Source organism: Argentina silus (genome assembly GCF_951799395.1).
Source record: "Argentina silus genome assembly, chromosome: Y".
Taxonomy (NCBI): domain Eukaryota; kingdom Metazoa; phylum Chordata; class Actinopteri; order Argentiniformes; family Argentinidae; genus Argentina; species Argentina silus.
The window spans coordinates 17,054,021-17,075,146 of NC_139654.1; the positions used below are offsets into that span (position 1 = coordinate 17,054,021).

At 45.4% G+C, this 21,126-nt stretch overlaps 1 protein-coding gene across 1 annotated transcript in view; it reads right to left on the bottom strand.

Moving 5' to 3' along the window:
- The window catches only part of LOC310823776 (leucine-rich repeat-containing protein 7-like), a gene marked incomplete at its 3' end in the record, with an annotated part of 79,384 nt that extends 64,769 nt beyond the window's left edge, over positions 1 to 14,615 (bottom strand). The window contains exons 1-5 of the mRNA XM_083696625.1: positions 14,421 to 14,615; positions 3,692 to 3,809; positions 3,489 to 3,567; positions 3,066 to 3,155; positions 2,657 to 2,713 (exon numbers count right to left, since the gene is read on the bottom strand). Coding sequence (XP_083552751.1) covers positions 2,657 to 2,713; positions 3,066 to 3,155; positions 3,489 to 3,567; positions 3,692 to 3,809; positions 14,421 to 14,609 — 533 coding nt within the window. The 5' untranslated portion in view covers positions 14,610 to 14,615. The remainder of the gene's footprint in view (positions 1 to 2,656; positions 2,714 to 3,065; positions 3,156 to 3,488; positions 3,568 to 3,691; positions 3,810 to 14,420) is intronic.
- Positions 14,616 to 21,126: the final 6,511 nt, after the last annotated feature.

A 21,126-nucleotide genomic window follows, 5' to 3' on the forward strand; every position in this document is an offset into this window, starting at 1 on the left:
TGTTTCACCGCATTCTCCTGTGCCCCTCCAGAACCCTCGTCTGCCTGTCTGACTACCCGTCTGCATGCCCGACCCCTGCCTGTCTGACTACCCGCCCGCCTGCTGAACCCTGGACCGACCCTCGACTACTCTCCCTTGGATTATCTCTCTCTCTCCCCTACCCCTCTCCCTATTACTTACTATTAAATACGCGGTCATTCTGGTTCTTCAGACGTTCTCGGGTATCAAGAACACTCCATAGGTTGAGGCGATTTACTAATACCTAGCTCAGGCATGATACTCGAATTTGCCCACCCTATACCCATCATGAGGTTGCTACAGCCTAGCCTACAAATGAAAGTCTTTTTTTTTAAACAGGCGGCTAGGGGACAAGGAGGATAGGGTAGGAGGCTAGGGGAGGAGGCTAGGAGACAAGGAGGCTAGGGGAGGAGGCTAGGGGACAAGGAGTCTTGTCTAGCCTATAAATTAAAGTTTTCCAAGAGGAGAGTGAGGAGAGTTATCAAGGTGACGGTGATACATTCAATACCACCTTCTGCGTCTAGCTGATCTGATCACCACAGCTTACTTTCAAAGCAGCCACGTACAGTACACTCTTAGAAAAAAGGGTTCTTCATTGGTCCTCGTAGGGGAACCCTTTGAAGAACCCTTTTGGGTTTGATGTAGAACCCTTTTGGGTTTCATTTAGAACCTTCTGTGAAAATGGTTCTACATGGAACCCAAAAGGGTTCTATATCGAACTCAAAAGTTCTTCAAAGGGTTCCCCTATGGGGACAAATGAAGATACCTTTTATAACCTTTTTTCTAAGAGTGTACAGCATGACTTTGCTCGTTGTATCATTCCTTCTCGCAGAATCCTGGTGCTCTCCTCCTTTCACCTTAATAACAGCTACACAGCGTACACCGTTGTCACCATATTAACGACAGTTACGAAACTAGAACTAACGCACATACAGAGGGTGGTGAAAGCTGCCCAGCACATTACCAGGACGGAGCTGCCATCCATGGAGGACCTCTACACTCAGCGCTGCAGGAAGAAGACTAACCGGATTATTAAAGACCCTCATCACCCCAGCAACAAACTGTTTCGGCTGCTCCCGTCTGGCAGACGCTACCGCAGCATCCGGTCTCGCACCACCAGACTCAGGGACAGTTTCATCCCACAGGCAATAAGACTGTTGAACTCCTGAGCTACTTAGCTCACCACAATGACACTTTAAACTATGCCACTTTATAACATGCCACTATAAAATGCCACTTTATACCAGTCGACATCTGGATAAAAACGTCTGTTTACATTTCACTTTTTACATTTTACATTTACATTTATTTAGTTTTGTATTTAGGTAAATATTGTTATTGTTGTTGTTTCTTATTTTTATTATTTACACTTCTTATTGCACTGTTGGAGGAGCCCAAGACTTAAGAATTTCATTGCCAGCGATTGCTCTGTAACTGTTGTGCATATGACAATAAAACCATCTTGAATCTTGAATCTTGAATCTTGAATCATAACCTACAATTCCAATACCGAAAGCTTACCTTGATTCGGAGCAGTTGCAGTGTTGAATAGCCTTAGCCAGCTAGCTAACATAAAATAACATTCCTCTCTGTTTGAGTCAGTCAGCTGCATTAGCTAGGTAAGTGAAATGTAAACTAAGAAAAAATATACAATGAAATAATATATATTTTTTAAATAGCTAGCTCTCTCTCTCTTTCTGCTCATTCTTCTTAATTTTTGAAGAAATTAATTTATCTATATAATTTATTTATTTCAACTCCTCACCACACGTGTGCACTGCAGTGCTATATAGCTGTTGCGTATGCCTTCAGTACTAGATGAATTCCTTTGATTGGATGGACGAAGATGTTAGTTCACACTGCAAGAGTTCTGATAGGTTGGAGGACGTCCTCCGGAAGTCCTCATAATTACTGTGTAAGTCTATGGTAGGGGGTGAGAACCACAAGCCTCCTAGGTTTTGTGTTGAAGTCAGTGTAGCCAGAGGAGGACGGAAAACAGCTGACCTCCGGCTATACCATAGTTACCCTAGAGGGTGCTGTTGAGACTACTATTGTTTAAGTACAATTATTTAGTATAGTTTTATGTTTATGTATGGTATATGTTTCACTATTTTAATTTTTTTCTGAAATTCACTGAATAGGATGATTTTCTCTCCTTCCTCCTCAGAAGAGCCTCCGCAGACGCACGCACGCATGTTCTCACACACATACACGCTCACACACACACACACACACACACACACACACACACACACACACACACACACATGCATATACTCACGCACACACAACCCACTCACCCACACACAGGCTCTGTCTGTTGTGCACAGGGAATGAAAAGAGCACAACACGCCAGGGGGAAGGATAAAAACGTAACACGCCATTCAATGAAATCCACCATAGCTCTGTTTGTAGTGTCTTCATTTACAAACGTCTGCCCACAGACACATTTAGTCACACACCCCTCTTACTCTGGAAGTGAGAGAGAGAGGAAAGAGCGAGAGAGAGAGAGGGAGAGAGAGAGAAAAAAAGAGGGAGAGAAAAAGAGAGGGAGAGGGAGAGAGAGAGAAAGAGAGGGGGGGAGGGAGAGGCAGAGGGAGAAAGAGAGAGAGAGAAAGAGAGAGAGAAACAGACTTACTTTGGCATGGTCTTCAGGTGATTCTCCCTCAGTTCCAGGATCCGTAGTTTAGACAGTCTGAAAGGTAAACACATCAACAACCAGACAGATGAGACAGGGTAGGGTGAGACAGGGTAGGGTGAGAAAGGTTTGGGTTAGACAGGTTTGGGTTAGACAGGTTAGGGGTAGACAGGTTAGGGTGAGACAGGTTAGGGGTAGGCTAGACAGGTTATGGGTAGGGTGAGACAGGTTAGGGGTAGACAGTTTAGGGGTAGGGTGAGACAGGTTAGGGGTAGACAGGTTAGGGTGAGACAGGTTAGGGTGAGACAGGTTAGGGGTAGGGTGAGACAGGTTAGGGGTAGGTTAGACAGGTTAGAGGTAGGGTGAGACAGGTTAGGGGTAGCGTGAGACAGGTTTTGGGTGAGCTCACCTCCCAAAGTTGGCGGGGAGGTACTCCAGAAAGGCGTCATTTAAGAAGAGCTGGGTCAGATTCAGTAGCTGGGTGAAACCATCCGGGAGCCTTTGGGGGGGAAGGGGGGGGGGGGGAGATCTGTTAGGCCCCCTCGTTCCCATGACAACTCCACAACGCAGCTCCACAACGCAGCTACTATGGGATGGCACTACACATGAGCCATAGCGTTCCCACGGAGACAGGCAGATCGATAGACAGCCAGGCAGACAGACAGACACACAGACAGACAGGCACGCACACACGCACGCACGCACGCACGCACGCACGCACGCACGCACGCACGCACGCACGCACGCACACACGCACACACATGCACGCACACACATGCACGCACACAAACACGGTGATTAAAGTCACAATCATAAATGTGTCTTCACTTACTTGGCGATGGGGTTCACGCTGGCCTCCACCACCGACAAGCCTTTACAACATTTGATGTTGTCTGGGAACTCCTGAATACCTGCATAGACACGGGACACACGCTGCACACACCATCACCCTGACCTCAACCCAGTAAACCTCTATGGCATTATGTTTCTGTTTGTGTGTGTGCATATGACTTCTTGTGTGTGTGTGTGTGTTACCATTTTTACTGATGTCCAGCTCTTTAAGACTGACAAGACTGGCGATGGTGGTTGGTAGGCTGGACAGGTCGTTGTCGGGGAGACTCAGTTTCCGTAGCGCCTGACACTGGAATAGTTGCTATGGAGACACAAAGGACACGGACTCAGGAACAGTTGCCACGCGTGTGCACACACACACACACACAAACACACATTAGCCAAACTAGCTAGCCGGCTATAGCCTTTATAATTTGGCGTCATGTAGCTAAAGCCTTCATAATTAAGAAAACCCTCAAAACAACTGTCCCACAGATCAGGAACACTCTCCAGGAGGTAGGTGTGAATGTGTCAGAGACTACCATCCGCAGAGACTTCACCAGCCAAAATACAGAGGCTTCACTACAAGGTGCAAACCTTGCACCTTAGTTATCCTCAGGTTACAGTTTGCTAAAAAAAAAGTACCTAAAAAGCCTGCAGAGGTCTGGAAAAAGATGAGTATTATCATGTATCGTATCAAGTTTGGACAAAAAAGGATCTGCCAAGGATCTGTGTGTGTGTGTGTGACAGCAGGACTAGAGCATGTCCATTAGGAGAGAAAGCAAGGCCAGTTCTGATATAGAGCAGGGAGCCGGAGGGAGAGAAGCTACTTCAAAAGGACTGGAGAGAGGAGAGAGTAGGACACACACACACACACACACACACACACACACACACACACACACACACACACTTCCATAAAGGATACACTTTTGATAACTCTTCACTAGTTGTGTAACCGTGGGAGACGCGGATGCGCTGAACGCTGAACCATTTTCACTGGGACTTCACGCTCATTCACCATCTCTAACCCTAATCCTAACTCTCGTCCTATCTCTAACCCTATCTCTAACTCTAACCCTATCTCTAACCCTAGCCCTAGCCCTATTTCTAACCCTATCTCTAACCCTATCTCTAGCCCTAACCCTATCTCTAGCACATACCCACAACCTGGACACACCCACCCCCATCAAAACTAGTCCCTCAGAGTGCCTCCCCCCCTCTACTCTCCCACACGTTCTAATCAAACCGGCAGATAAAGGTTAGAAGATAGTAATTTTAGACAAACGACAATACATGTTTGAGGCCAATAGACAACTATCCAACACCAAATACTACAGACACAGAGAAAATAGTATACAAACCCAGACACAGACCAAGCTACGCACAATCATCCACACCATCCATGACAAAGGTTACATCACTGCTAAACAGACTATTTATTCGGACCAGATGACCCCAGACCCAGACTTTTCTACCTACTACCAAAGATCCACAAGGAACCAGACACCTGGACAATCCCCTTTGAAGTTCCTCCCGGCAGACCCATAGTATCAGACTGTAATAGCGAATCCTACAACATAGCCCGATATATAGACCACTACCTCAACCCTCTCTCTCCACAAGGCACCCCAGCTACATCAAGGACACGTACGCCTTTTTAGAAAAAATAACCCATGGTTGTTCCCTCCCAAGCATACATATTCACTATTGACATTGACAGCCGTTATGGTAAATTTCTATATAAAATAAAGGTTCCTAATTCCACAGAGGACAGGATGATGTAGAGAGAGAATAGAACTGGCAGATGGCCAGAGGTTGATTTGTGAGGGGAGTGAAGTGGAGAGATTCTTGGAGGTTACATGGGGGGAGCGAAGCTTGGAGAAAGCAGATAGCCAGAGCGTGAAAAACAGGATATAGTAAATAAGAAGTGAAGGGGGATGTAAATATAATCAATTGTGGACATTCCATGTGGGACAGGACAAACAAGCTAAGAGTGGGTTATGGAAACCAGATACACTTATTCTGTGAGAAAACAGGATAAGGGATAGAGGGAGTGACGATTTATGAAGACTCTAATAGACACATGCAGTTGGGAGGTGAAGAAAAGGTCATCAGTACCAGGCACTAGAATCACAGTAATAAATACATGAGCTCACGACCAATGTTGAAGTTAACGCGAGAACTATCTTTAGAAATGGGAGGGGACACCAGGCCGTGACAAGGTATAGGAAACGGGTGAACGATATATCAAGACGTGGTGCACGGACACTACCATCACCGAGAGTCACTGCTCAGCTAACCTGGAGTTTCTCATGATTAAGTGTAGACCTTTCTATCTGCCCAGAGAGTTCACGTCCACTGTTATCACGGCAGCCTATATCCCCCCGGATGCTAATGCTAAGATTGCCATGAAAGAACTGCATACTGCCATGAGCAAACAACAGACTCTGCATCCCGAGGCAGCCTTCATTGTCGCGGGTGACTTCAACCACTCCAATTTAAAGACTGTACTGCCCAAATTCCACCAAAATGTCTCATGCCCCACCAGAGGAGACAGGACATTGGACCATGTATATACTAGCATGGCTGATGCTTACAAAGCCGTTCCCCTCCCCCACCTAGGTCAATCTGATCACCTCTCATTGTTCCTACTGAACTAAGTACTCAGCACTCATCAAACGGGTGAAACCTACAGTGAGGACAGTCAAGGTCTGGCCAGAGGGAGCTGACTCAGCGCTCCAGCAGCGTTTTGGAAACACTGACTGGGGTGTGTTTGCCACACAGGCCACCCATGACTCCCACACGGACATTGACTCTTATGCCTCCTCTGTTTTGGACTACATCAATTCCAACATCAATAGTGTCACCACACTCAAACGGATCACCACTTTCCCTAATCAGAAGCCATGGATGAACAGTGAGGTCCGACTCCTGCTGAAGGCACGCGACATTGCCTTCAGATCAGGGGATGCTCGGGCCTATAGCTCATCCAGGGCTAACCTGCAGATGGGCATCAAAAAGGCCAAGCACAACCACAAACTGAGGATCGAGGATCACTTCAAGAACAACTCTGACCCCCGACGCATGTGGCAAGGCATCCAGGCCATCACTGACTACAAACCCACTCACACCTCACCCCTCTCCATCGACACCTCCCTGCCTGATGAGCTGAACCACTTCTATGGCCGCTTTGACAGGAACAACAAGGAGGTGGCCGTCAAGGCTGTGCTCCCTGCAGATCACCAGCCCCTCACTCTATCTCCCACCGACGTGTGTGCGGCACTGAGCAGGACTAATGCACGCAAGGCTGCTGGTCCTGATGTCATCCCCAGACGCGTCCTCAGGGCCTGTGCTGTGCAGCTGACTGAGGTTTGGACTGACATATTCAACCTGTCCCTAGCCCAAGCAGCTGTCCCCGCGTGCTTCAAAACCACCTCCATCGTGCCGTTGCCAAAACACTCCACTGCAACGAGCTTAAATGACTTCCGCCCAGTTGCACTCACGCCCATCATCATGAAGTGCTTCGAGAGGCTGGTCTTAGCTCAACTCAAGACCTGTCTACCACCCACACTGGACCCCTTCCAATTCGCCTACCGGCAGAACAGGAGTACAGAGGATGCCATCTCAACGGCACTTCACTCCGCCCTGTCCCACCTCGACAAGAGCAACACTTATGTGAGAATGCTGTTCATTGACTTCAGTTCAGCATTCAACACCATCATCCCCTCCAAACTGATCTCCAAACTCAGTCAACTGGGCATCAACTCCTCCCTCTGCAACTGGATCCTGGACTTCCTAACCAACAGGCCGCAGTCTGTTAGGCTACACAACCACACCTCCTCAACCCTCACCCTGAACACCGGCGTTCCACAAGGCTGTGTGCTGAGCCCCCTCCTTTACTCCCTCTTCACCTATGATTGCACACCTGTACATGGCTCAAACACCATTGTTAAGTTTGCAGACGACACAACGGTGATTGGTCTCATCAGCAACAACGATGAGTCGGCCTACAGGGAGGAGGTCCAGCACCTAACAGTGTGGTGCAACAACAACAACCTGGCTCTCAACACCAGGAAGACCAAAGAGCTCATTGTGGACTTCAGGAAGTCAAAAGCTGGCACACACACCCCCATCCTCATCAACGGGACTGAGGTGGAGCGAGTCACCAGCTTCAAGTTTCTGGGTGTCCACATCTCTGAGGATCTCTCCTGGACCCTCAACACCTCTACCCTGATCAAGAAGGCTCTCTTCTTCCTGAGGAGACTAAAGAAGGTCCATCTGTCTCCTCAGATCCTGGTGAACTTCTACCGCTGCACCATCGAGAGCATCCTCAAGGACATTTCTCACCCCAATCATAGACTGTTCACCCCACTCCCCTCCGGGAGGCGCTACAGGTCTCTCCGCACCCGAACCAGCAAGGTTCAGAGGTAGCTTCTTCCCTGCGGCTGTCACCCTACTGAACTCGAACTCTGCACCTAGGTGACAACCTACCAACCCCTGCACCCCCCCCCCCCCCCCCCGGACAATTGCAATTACAAACTGCTCTTACTCCATACTACTGCTCTTCTGTACATATCTGTCTATATCTTATAAAAATATTGTCTATATCCATATCTATCTATACTGTTCATAATCTGTCTATACTGTTGCACATATCCTATATTTTTCTTTAATACTACTGTGAATACACTGCACATATCTGTACATACCTGTTCATACTGTTCATACAGCATTCCATATTTATTCTGCTATTTACTCTAATGTTACTGTTAATACGTATACCTAGACTGCATTGCCTATACAGCTCATATGCTGCTTACACTGTTCATACTGCATCCTATTTATTCTGCTATAATGCTACTGCTAATTCATATACTGCTGTAACAATGTTCGTTCGTACAGAGGCAGACGCAGTATGGTAGTGAGGGAATGTTGCTCCCGTTTATTAGCACAGTAGTTCAATTACTTGGCTTTTCAGCCCGTTTCAAAGTTCGGCGACTTTCCAGTCGTCTCTCTCTCGGAACGTGCTCCTTCGTTCCAGCCCACTTACTGAAAAAGCAGAGGCACACACATCTTAAGCATCTAGTCAACGAGGCTTCATTTGCAAAAGGTGTGCAACGGAGCCTCACCGACATAACCCTGGCCACGGTCCTGTAGCTCCCTCTACAGGCCGAACGCTGCATGTCCCCCCACATACCCCCACCGCCCGACACAGGCCGGGGACACGACGGCCGACAACCTACTCCCCCCCCCCGCACGGGAGAGGAAGTCTGCCACGACCATCTGCGCCCCCGGTCTGTGCACGACCGAAAAGTTGAAGGGCTGCAACGCGAGATACCACCGGGTGATCCTTGCGTTCACATCCTTCATGCGGTGGAGCCACTGGAGGGGAGCATGGTCGGAGTAGAGGTGAAAGCGCGACCCAGCAGGTAGTAGCGGAGGGCGTCGACCGCCCACTTGATGGCCAGGCACTCCTTCTCCACCGTGCTGTACCGGCCCTCCCTCTCCGATAGCTTGCGGCTCAGGTACAGCACCGGCCGGTCAGCCCCCTCCACCCACTGGGTCAGCACTGCTCCCAGGCCTCTATCCGATGCGTCCGTCTGTAGGGAGAAAGGGAGGTTAAAATCAGGCGCATACAGGACCGTTTCTCCACAAAGAGCTCCCTTAAGGGCCTCGAACGACCCCTGGCACTGGCCCGACCATTGGACCGGATCCGGGGCACCCTTCTGAAAATCCCGCTCAGTCAGTGATGGCCTGAAAATAGCCAGCCAGCCCCAGGAAGGCCCTCACCTCCTTCTTCGTCTTGGGCCGCGGAGAGGCGGCGATGGCCGCAGTCTTTTCAATCTGCGGCCGCACCTCCCCCCGACCCAAGTGGTACCCCAGATACCGGATCTCCCTCCGCCCGATCACGCACTTCTTCGGGTTGGCCGTCAGCCCCGCCTGCCTCAGGGACCGCAGAACAGCAGCCACACTCTGCACATGCTGCGCCCAGGTGTCACTGTGAATGACAATGTCATCCAGGTAGGCCGCAGCATAGAGTGCGGTCGCAGAATGCGGTCCATGAGGTGCTGAAAAGTGGCTGGGGCTCCGAACAACCCGAAAGGGAGCACCGTGAACTGGAACAGCCCGAGCGGAGTGGAGAATGCAGTTTTCTCCCGGGATACCGGCGAGAGTGGAATCTGCCAGTATCCCTTTGTGCAATCCAACGTCGTGAAGTATTTGGCCGTGCCAAGCCGGTCCAAGAGCTCGTCAACCCGGGGCATCGGATAAGCATCGAACTTGGAGACCGCATTAACCCGTCTATAATCCACACAGAACTGTATAGCCCCATCCGGCTTGTTGACAAGCACGATGGGGCTACACCAGTCACTGCGGGACTCCTCGACCACACCCAGCTCCAGCATGGCTTCCAATTCCCTGCACACAATGTCTCGTTTGTGTACCGGCAACCTATAGGGACGCGTGCGCACCGTTAAACCCGGCTGCGTTTCTATATGGTGGTCGATAAGCGTAGTCCGACCGGGCAGGGAAGAGAACACGTCGGCGAACTTAGCTTGCAAATCTGCAACGTCCGTGGCTTGGCTAGCAGAGAGATGGTTATCAATACCGACCAGAGTGCTAAGTTTTGATTTTGGGACTTCCGGACCGAACTCATCTCTCTCTGGAATTATCGTAGCCAGAGCAACAGTGACCACGTCGTTCCATTTTTTTAGGAGATTTACGTGGTACACCTGCAAGCTATCCCCCTGGTCCGAGCGTACTACCTCATAATCCACGTCCCCCATGTGACGTGTGACCACAAACGGCCCTTGCCAATTTCGTGCTGGAGGTGGGTAACAGTACGAGCACCTTGTCTCCCGGTGTAAATTCTCGCAGGTTAGTTCCCCTGTTGTATAGGCGCTTTTGACGCTCGTGGGCTTGTAGCAAATGCTCGCGTGAGATAACCCCTAGGGCGTGGAGCTTTGTGCGCAAGTCCAGGACGTATTGAATCTAATTCTTACTGTCGCTAGACCCTTCCTCCCAATTTTCTTTAAGAAGGTCTAGGACACCCCGGGGCTTACGCCCGTAGAGTAATTCAAACGGGGAAAACCCGGTGGAAGCTTGGGGGACTTCCCGTACCGCAAACAACAGGGGATCTAGCCATTTATGCTAATTCCGACTATCCTCGTGTACAAACTTCCGGATCATTGACTTCAAGGTCCGATTGAACCTCTCACAAAGGCCATCAGTGGCCGGGTGGTAGACACTGGTTCGAACCGCCTTGATGTTCAACAAGCCATACAGTTCTTTGAGGGTGCGTGACATAAAATTAGTGCCCTGATCGGTGAGAATCTCTTTCGGGATTCCCACGCGGGAGATTACTTGAAACAATGCCTGCGCTACACTCCTGGCAGAGATATTGCGCAGCGGTATTGCCTCGGGGTATCGGGTTGCGTAATCTATCAAGACCAACACAAATCGATATCCCTGTGTACACCGATCAAATGGCCCGAATATCCATCGCAATGCGGTCGAATGGGTTCTCGACCAATGGTAAGGGCTGCAAGGGGGCCCGTGGAATGGGGATTTACCAACTGACATTCGCGACAAGAAGCGCACCACCTACGCACCTCTGCCCGAATTCCCGGGCCAATAAAATCGAGCCATTATACGGTTTAGTGTCTTATCATACCCTAAATGGCCCGCCATGGGGTTGACATGAGCCGCTTGGAAGACCATTTCCCGGCGGCTACGGGGAACCAACAACTGGGTTACCTCCTCCTGACTATGTGAGTCACGACTTACTCTGTATAACCTGTCGCTGATAATCGCAAAATAGGGGTGGGCGCGCACTGTGTCTGGCCGTACCAAAGTACCATCAATTGCTATCACTTGGTCATAGGCCGATCTTAGGGTCTCGTCACGAGACTGCTCGAGGGGGAAGTCGCCTAGCAGCGGATAGTTTGGCGGGGAAATCTCGGGGTGAGACCCCCCCGCCGGCTCCGGCTCCCCGGCAGTGTCGCGAGGCGCCGCCTCAGCACAGAGCACATTACACGCCTCACACCTCCCTCTCTGTCGTGCAGCCCTCTTTACCGCTTGAGGAAACCCCTCCCAATCTACACCTAGAATCAGGGGATGCGTGAGGCGTGGGCTAACTGCCGCCTGTACACTATGTTTTTTTTCCCTCATAATGAATTTCGATAGCGACCACAGGATATTCGTGATTCGTGGCAATCACAGAAGTCAGACATTTCTTATAGTTGGTCACCAGGTTTGCACACATCTCAGGAGGGATTTTGGTCCACTCCTCTTTACAGATCCTCTCCAAATCCTGAAGGTTTCAAGGCTTTTGCTTGGCAACTCGAAGCTTCAGCTCCCTCCGCAAATTTTCGATAGGATTAAGGTCTGGAGACTAGCTAGGCCACTCCATGACCTTAGTGTGCTTCTTCTTGAGCCACTCCTTTGTTGCCTTGGCTGTATGTTTTGGGTCATTGTCATGCTGGAAGACCCATCCACGACCCATCCTCAGTGCTCTGGCTGAGGGAAGGAGGTTCTCGTCCAAGATCTTATGGTACATGGCCCCGTCCATTGGCCCCTCAATGCAGTGAAGTCGTCCTGTACCCTTAGCAGAGAAACAACCCCAAAGCATAATGTTTCCACCTCCGTGTTTGATGGTGGGGATGGTGTTCTTGTGATTGTAGCATTCAGTATTTCTCTCCCTCCAAACACAAAGAGTCACCTTCTCCCAAGCCTTCTCTGAATCATTTAGGTGTTCATTGGCAAACTTCAGATGGGCCTGTACATGTGCCTTCTTGAGCAGGGGGACCTTGCGGGCACTGCAGGATTTCAATCCGTTACGGTGTAGTGTGTTACCAATGGTTTTCTTGGTGACTGTGGTCCCAGCTGCCTTGAGATCATTACCAAGCTCCTCCCGTGTAGTTCTGGGCTGATCCCTCACCCTTCTCATGATCATCCTTACCCCACGAGGCGAGATCTTGCATGGAGCTCCAGGCCGAGGGCGATTGATGGTTATTTTGTATTTCTTCCATTTTCTAATAATTGCACCAACAGTTGTCTCCTTCTCACCAAGCTTCTTGCTGATGGTCTTGTAGCCCATTCCAGCCTTGTGCAGGTCTACAACTCTTACCCTGATGTCCTTTGAATGTTCTTTGGTCTTGCCCATGGTGGTGGAGAGGTTGGAATGGAAGAGATTGATTCTATTGACAGGTGTCTTTTATACCCATAACAAGCAGAGATTAGGAGTACTTTTCCTAAAGTGACAGGACTAATCTGTGTGCCTCATGGGCATATAACCGGTCTGTATGAGCCAGAATTCTTGCTGGTTTGTAGGGGATCAAATACTTATTTCCTCCGATCAAATGCAAATTAATTTATAACTTTATATAATGTGTTTTTTCTGGACTTCTTTGTTGATATTCTGTCTCTATTTGTTGAAATAAAAGTACCATAAAAATTATAGACCGCTCATTTCTTTGTAATCGGGCAAACTAACAAAATCAGCAGGGGATCAAATAATTATTTCCCCCACTGTATTACCTTCAACCTTTTTCTTAAAACATTTGTTCATACATATCACAGCACTAATGCATGCTTACCTTGTTATCTTATTTTTACCTCCTTTTACATAGATTTTTCTCATCACTATGCATGTTACCAATTGATTACATGTCCCCAGTACTTTATCTATCTTATAATTGTGATTACAAAATATGTCTATTTATATAGGCAGGCCTGCTGTGATTTTAAAATCAAGCAGTAGCACACAGTCCACCCTTCAGACCCACGCCTAAATAAATGCACCAAATAACACATAATAGTTTAGCTTTTTCTTGTTGAGAGAGGGGGAACCGAGCAATAGGCCTCTGCAACACAGACTTTCCAGTCAATTCTCAAACCTACCCTAACACAAAACCTGGACTCTAACTCTATCTCGAACCCAAATTCTAACCCTATCTCTAACCCTAGCCCTATCTCTAACCCTAACCCTATCTCTAAATCAAATTATAACCCTTTCTCTAACCCTAACCCAATCTCTAACCCTAACTCTAACCCTATCTCTAATCCGATTTCTATCTCTAACCCTATCTCAAACGCTATCTCTATCTCTAATTGTATCTCTAATGCTATCTCTAACCCTATCTCGAATCCTGGCTCTAACCCTATCTCTAACCCTAGCCCTATCTCTAACCCTAACTCTATGTTCTTCTATCTCATTGGTTCGTAGGGTAGTCCCTCTCTCTTATTGGTCAGTACCTTGGGTAGTTCTTCTATCTGATTGGTTCAGTCAGGACACTTACGTCGTTTTAATATGTTTCATGAAAATGGAGGTTTAGGTTTGGTGTAATTGGATGGCTCCGCTCTGATATAACTCACATAGCCAGTGGCGTCACACTGTTTAACTATGGTGGAGTGCGTAAATCTGCTCTGTTAAGCCTAGTCCCATGAACATGATTTGGTTTGCTTTGTTTTATACGTGGGTTCAGCTGTCTGTCACCTGAAGGCCTGTCTCTCTCTTTGTCTCTATCTATCCATCTATCTATCTATCCATCTGATTGGTCAGTACCTTGGGCAGTTCTACTCTATTTATCTCTCTCTATCTATCTGTCTATCCCTGTCTATCTATCTGTCGATCTGTCTATCCATCTATCTATCAATCTGTCTGTCTATCTATCTACCTACCTATCTATCTGATTGACCAGTACCATGGGCAGTTCTACTCTATCTATCTCTGTCTGTCTGTCTGTCTGTCTGTCTGTCTCTCTCTCGCTCTCTCTACATATATATATATATATCTTTATCTGTCTCTCTCTCTCTCTATCTATCTTTATTGACCACTTCCTTGGAGCAGCTCCTTTATCAGATTTGGTCCGTACTTGTATTCCTCTGATTGGTCAGTACTTCTATTCCTCTGTCTCTCATTGGTCCGTACCTTAGGCAGCTCCTCGATCTGATTGGCGTCCAGATAGAGCTCCTCCAGCGTCCTCTCGAAGCTGAAGATCTCCTTGGGGACCGACTGTAGACTGCAGTGGGAGTAGTCCAGCACGGACACTACCTCCTCCTCTCCACGGAAACACCGGCAAGGCACCAGCCGACCAATCAGCTTCCTCTTCGTCGTCATCTCCAGACACTGCACTGTATGGGGGGGGAGAGAGATGTGTTGTTATAATGCATTCAGTCTAAAATGAATGTGAGGTGATGCCAGGCTGGGGTCTCGAGTTATCAACAACAACAACCACAGTGTCACTGTCTACCTGGTCGTTCACACGGGAACACACCACACCTCGTTCACATGGCAATGCAGCACATCTGAATGTGTTCAGTCACATGTTAAAATTGCCTCGGGTTACCAGGTGCCAGCCTTCTCCTAGCCGGGTGACCAGATGCACACAATGTGTTTGGGTGACCAGATGCAGGCAGTGTGTTTGAGTGATCAGATGCAGGCAGTGTGTTTAGGTGACCAGATGCAAGCAGTGTGTTTGAGTGAACAGACGCAACCTTGCCATGGGTTACCAGGTACACAAGGAGAGATGGAGGGACTGGGAGAGAGATGGAGGGAGATGGAGAGACTGGGAGAGAAATGGAGAGAGATGGAGAGACTGGGAGAGAGATGGAGAGAGATGAAGGGACTGGGAGAGAGATGAAGAGACTGGGAGAGAGAAGGAGAGACTGCGAGAGAGGGAGAGAGATGGAGGGATTGGAAGAGAGATGGAGAGACTGGGAGAGAGAGATGGAGGGACGACCAGAGTACTACAACAATACTACTAGAGAGAAACACAACATCTAAACAACAATACTCCTACTAGAGTACTACAACAATACAACTAGAGAGAAACACACCAACTAACCCCTACACCCCCCCCCCCCCCTCCCCCGGACAATTGTACTACTCTTACCCTATAGCATTCCTATAAACTGTACATACTGTATCTTCACTAATACACACTGCTCTTATACAACATACTACTGCTCTTCTGAACATATCTGTCAATACTGTTCATAATGCACATACCCTTATTTTTTACTAATCTTATAATGCTACTGTTAATACACTGCACATATCTGTACATACTGTATCTGTTTATACTGTTCATACTGCATTCCATATTTATTCTGTTTATTTACTCTGCTTATAATGTTACTGTTATTACAAATACTGCTTATACTGTACTACTTATACAGCTCATATACTGCTTATACTGTTCATACTGCATTCTATATTTATTCTGCTTATAATGTTACTGTTAATACATATACTGCTTATACTGCACTACTTATACTGCTCATATACTGCTTATACTGCACTACCTGTATATATTGTTCACATTGCACTTTTCTGCTTTTTTTGCACTTCTGGTTAGACACAAATTTTGTTGTCTCTGTACTTGTACTCTGCACAATGACAATAAAGTTGAATCTAATCTAATCTAATCAAATCTAAACACAACATTTAAACAACAATAGTAGTATTCTAGTAGTAATATTTTTGTTTAGATGTTGTGTTTTTCTCTCGTTGTATTCTAGTCGTAGTATTGTTGTTTAGACACTGTCTTTCTCTCTAGTAGTATTCAAGTAGTAATAGAGAGAAAGACAGTGTCTAAACAACAATACTACGACTAGAATACTACAACAATACTACTAGAGAGAAACACAGCATCTAAACAACAATACTACTACTAGAATACAACGAGAGAGAAACAGTGTCTAAACAACAATACTACTACTAGAATACTACGAGAGAAACACAACATCTGAACAACAATACCATAACTGGAATACTACTAGAGAGAAACACAACATCTAAACAACAACACTACTACTAGAGTACTACAACAATACTACTGGAGAGAAACACAGTGTCTAAACAACAATACAACTACTAGAGAAACACAGCATCTAAACAACACTACAACTAGAGTACTACTCGAGATAAACACAGTGTCTAAACAACAACACTAATCGTAGAGTACTACAACAATACTACTAGAGAGAAACACAACACCTAAACAACAACACTACAACAATACTACTAGAGAGAAACACAACACCTAAACAACAACACTACAACAATACTACTAGAGAGAAACACAACACCTAAACAACAATACTATGACTAGAATACTACAACAATACTACTAGAGAGAAACACAGCGTCTAAACAACAAGACTACTACTAGAATACTACAACAATACTACTAGAAAGAAACACAGTGTCTAAACAACAATACTACTACTACAACAATACTACTAGAGAGAAACACAACATGTCACGCCTGAGGTTGCTGTCTGGCGACTCTGGCGCCCCCCTCTGGCTATACGGGTCAGTGCCTCCCAATCTACCTTGAATCATATCACCTGTGTGTTCTGTCCCCTGTTTGTATAAATAGCCTGTGTGTTCCCCATGTCTTCGTCCGAGATTCTCCCTGTCTGTTGTGAGTACCCTGTCTACCCATCCGTATCGGCAGTCCCCGTGATAACCCTGTATCCAGTATTATTCCACTTGTTAAGTGTGTACCTTATTTAGCGGAGCTTGCTTTCTCCACCTTTGTTTTGCCGTTTGGTCCCCGTGTTTGTTTGTACCCCATTCCCCTCTTTTGTATTAAACCCCCGTCTCTAAGTATTCACGCTGTGTCTGAGTATCTCTCCGCACTTGGGTCCCTCGCACTACCTCGCAATCCTAACACAACATCTAAACAACAATACTACTACTAGAGTACTACAACAATACTACTAGAGAGAAACACAGCATCTAAACAACAATACTACTAGTAGAATACTACAACAATACTACTAGAGAGAAACACAACAACTAAACAACAATACTACTACTAGAATACTACTAGAGAGAAACACAGCATCTAAACAACAATAATACTACAAGAATACTACAACAATACTACTAGAGAGAAACACAGCATCTAAACAACAATAATACTACGAGAATACTACAACAATACAAGAGAGAAACACAGTGTCAAAACAACAATACTACAAGTAGAATACTACTAGAGAGAAACACAACATCTAAACAACAATACTACTACAAGAATACTACAAGAGAGAAACACAACATCTAAACAACAATACTACTACTAGAGTAATACTAGAGAGAAACACAGTGTCTAAACAACAACACTACTAGTAGAATACTACAACAATACTACTAGAGAGAAACACAGCATCGAAACAACAATACTACTTCTAGAATACTACTAGAGAGAAACACAGCATCTAAACAACAATACTACTACTACAACAATACTACTAGAGAGAAACACAACATGTCACTCCTGAGGTTGCTGTCTGGCGACTCTGGCGCCCCCCTCTGGCTATACGGGTCAGTGCCTCCCAATCTACCTTGAATCATATCACCTGTGTGTTCTGTACTACGAGAGAGAAACACAACATCTAAACAACAATACTACTTCTAGAATACTACAACAATACTACTAGAGAGAAACACAGCATCTAAACAACAATACTACTACTAGAGTACTACTAGAGAGAAACACAACACTTAAACAACAATACTACTACTAGAGTACTACAACAATACTACTACTAGAATACTACAAGAGAGAAACACAGCATCTCAACAATAATACTACTACTAGAATACAACAACAATACTATGAGAGAGAAACACAGTGTTTAAACAACAATACTACTAGTAGAGTACTACAACAATACTACTAGAGAGAAACACAGCATATAAACAACAATAATACTACTAGAGAGAAGCACAACATCTAAACAACAATACTACTAGTAGAATACTACAACAATACTACTAGAGAGAAACACAGTGTCTAAACAACAATACTCCTACTAGAATACTACTAGAGAGAAACACAACATCTAAACAACAATACTACGACTAGAATACTACAACAATACTACTAGAAAGAAACACAGTGTCTAACCAACAATACTACGAGAGTACTACACCAATAATAATGCTTTCACTTTCGCTTTTTGGTTTTTAACAATGATGTCATTGGAGATCAAACAAACATTACTCTATTGTTACTAAATATATCGTTTAATTTGCCTTGAAATGTTTACATAGTGGCGCCGCCAAGTTCACAACGTGATGCAGCGCCATTCTTACATTCTTTGGGGAGAACCCTGAGAGAGAAACACAGGATCTAATCAACACTTCTAGAGTAATACAAAAATATGATTAGAATATTATTACAATATTCCGAGGATACTAGAATACTAGGATACTACTACTAGAATATTTCTAGAATACTACTGGAATACGACTAGAATATTACTAGAATACTACTAGAATACTCCAATACTTCTAGAATACTTCTAGAATTACTACAGGAATACTACTAGAATACTAGAATACTACTCGAATAATAGAATACTACTAGAATACTTCTAGAATTACTACAGGAATACTACTAGAATACTAGAATAGTAGAATACGACTACAATACTACGATAATTACTTCAGGAATACTACTAGAATCGTAGAATACGACTAAAATGCTACTAGAATTATTACAGGAATACTATTAGAATACTCTGTACACTGGAGGGGGGAGGGGGCGACCTCAGCCAATAGGATTAGAGCAGCTTACAAATGAGAACAGCGAGGCTAAACTGTCTTTTTGCTTCTCATGAATCACAACAACCACAACCACAACAACAAGTATTGAGAAGTGAAGTGTACCATTGAGAACAGACTGTTAGGGTACAAGTGTATACTCTGTCTGTCTGTATCTATCCATCCATCCATCCATCCACCTGAAGGAGGAAAACTTCAATTCTGACCTTATTTTCAAATGACCCTTCCCCCGATGGGATAAAGGGCTGAGGTCTTTTACGACGTCTCAAGAATGTGATGATGTAGTTGGTTGGTTCTCCTAATTTAAATAATGTAGTTGTAGAGTGATATAAAAGCAGAGGTCAGGGAATAGTTTGCTCTTTTTTCTTTGTTCTGGTGTTTGGTTCTCGTCATGAGCTGTGAGTAGCTTTGTAACAATGACCTGTGGTCATCTCTCTACTCTCTCTTTATCCATCATGTACCATTGTGGGTAGAATGTAACATTGTTCTATGATGTATTTGCCTAGTAATAATAGTACAAGTATACAGTATTATTAAAACCTCATTTGATTCATTCTATTTGACCTTTCTTGCACTAAATCATCACAAACTCAATAATTCTTTGCACATAGTGATAATTACATTACTTGGAGTCAGTATCAGTTTTAGATGTGCTTTGCTATTAACAAAATATAGCCAAATGTCTTAGCCAAACCTTCACATGGAAACTGCCATTATTATACTGTATATGGTCTACACACCCACCCACCCATCCATCCAAGTGTACACTCTAGAGTACAGACTGTTAGGGTAGAAGTGTGCACTCTAACTAAGTACAAGTGTCACTCTCTCTCACACACACACACACACACACACACACACACACTGTTAAGGTGGAAGGGTGTCATACAGGACTGTATTTCAGAGAAGAAGGAAAATGGAGGACGATGTTTCCTCATCGCCGGTGCTCTAGATTACAGTCAAGCTCTCCATGGTAACGTGTCTCTGTGGTAACCTGTCAAGAGTGTGTGGGAGAGCGGGAACATCTGTCAAAAGAATGAGGTCCGGCAAAGAACGAATCATCAGGAAGAGAGAAATATTTAATTGTTTGCTTCGGACAATGAAGATTCAGATTGAAGTAAAAAGGCAAGTGATTAAATGCTTAAATTCTTTAATGCTTAAATGATTGAATATCTTAATAATAATGCTTAACTGTGTGTTAATCAGTAATTCAGAGGAGTAAAAGACTGTTGTGACTATAATGTGAAACTTTAATCAAAAATAGGGAAGCCTGTTGTGTGCTGTGTCTTTGTCTTAAGTAACTGTAATGGCAGGAGTACTCAGGCAAAGGACTCAAATGCACGACTCGCAGACAAAAACTTAGAATAGTCTTTACTTTCAAAAAAGGTTCGGTACACAGGTAGGAAGTCAATGGGTAAGCAGATAATCCAGGAAGGGGGTAGTCAAAACAGGGTTTGGTACATAGGCAGGCAGATAATCCAAAAAGGGGTAGGCAAAAGGCAAAGTCAGAAACAGAGAGATCAAAAAACTACTACTATGGTAAATTTAAAGACAATATAAGGGTTTGTAATCCCACACCTAGGGAAGAGGTCACAGGAAAATAGATGGTCCTAGAACATTTGGAGAAGGCAGTCAAGAGGGGTAAGGTCAGATTGAGGGGTTTGCTATAGGTGAAGAAAACAAAGGATCAAAGCGGGAGAAAACAGGATAGAGTAATTAAAGTTAGGGTAATTAAGTAATAAACAAAGTTGTAAACAGCTAAAGCCTGAAAACAGCCTGGGCGTCAGCAAGGCCTGATCGGATAAACGGGCGCCAGCCCGGTGGGCGGCGCACACCTTGATGACGAAATGTAGATCTTGAATGTTATTGGTGTATGTAGACAGGAAACAGAAATGCGTTGAAAAGAAGGCGTTAATCTGTGTGAAGTCTATAAAGACAGGTGACTGAGGAGATAACGGGGTCAACTTTGCAAACCTGAACGGCTGCATATTCTGCATGAATAAAGTCTTTGAATGAATCAACAGCTCTGGTTAATGGTATTTTATTTCAAAGTATT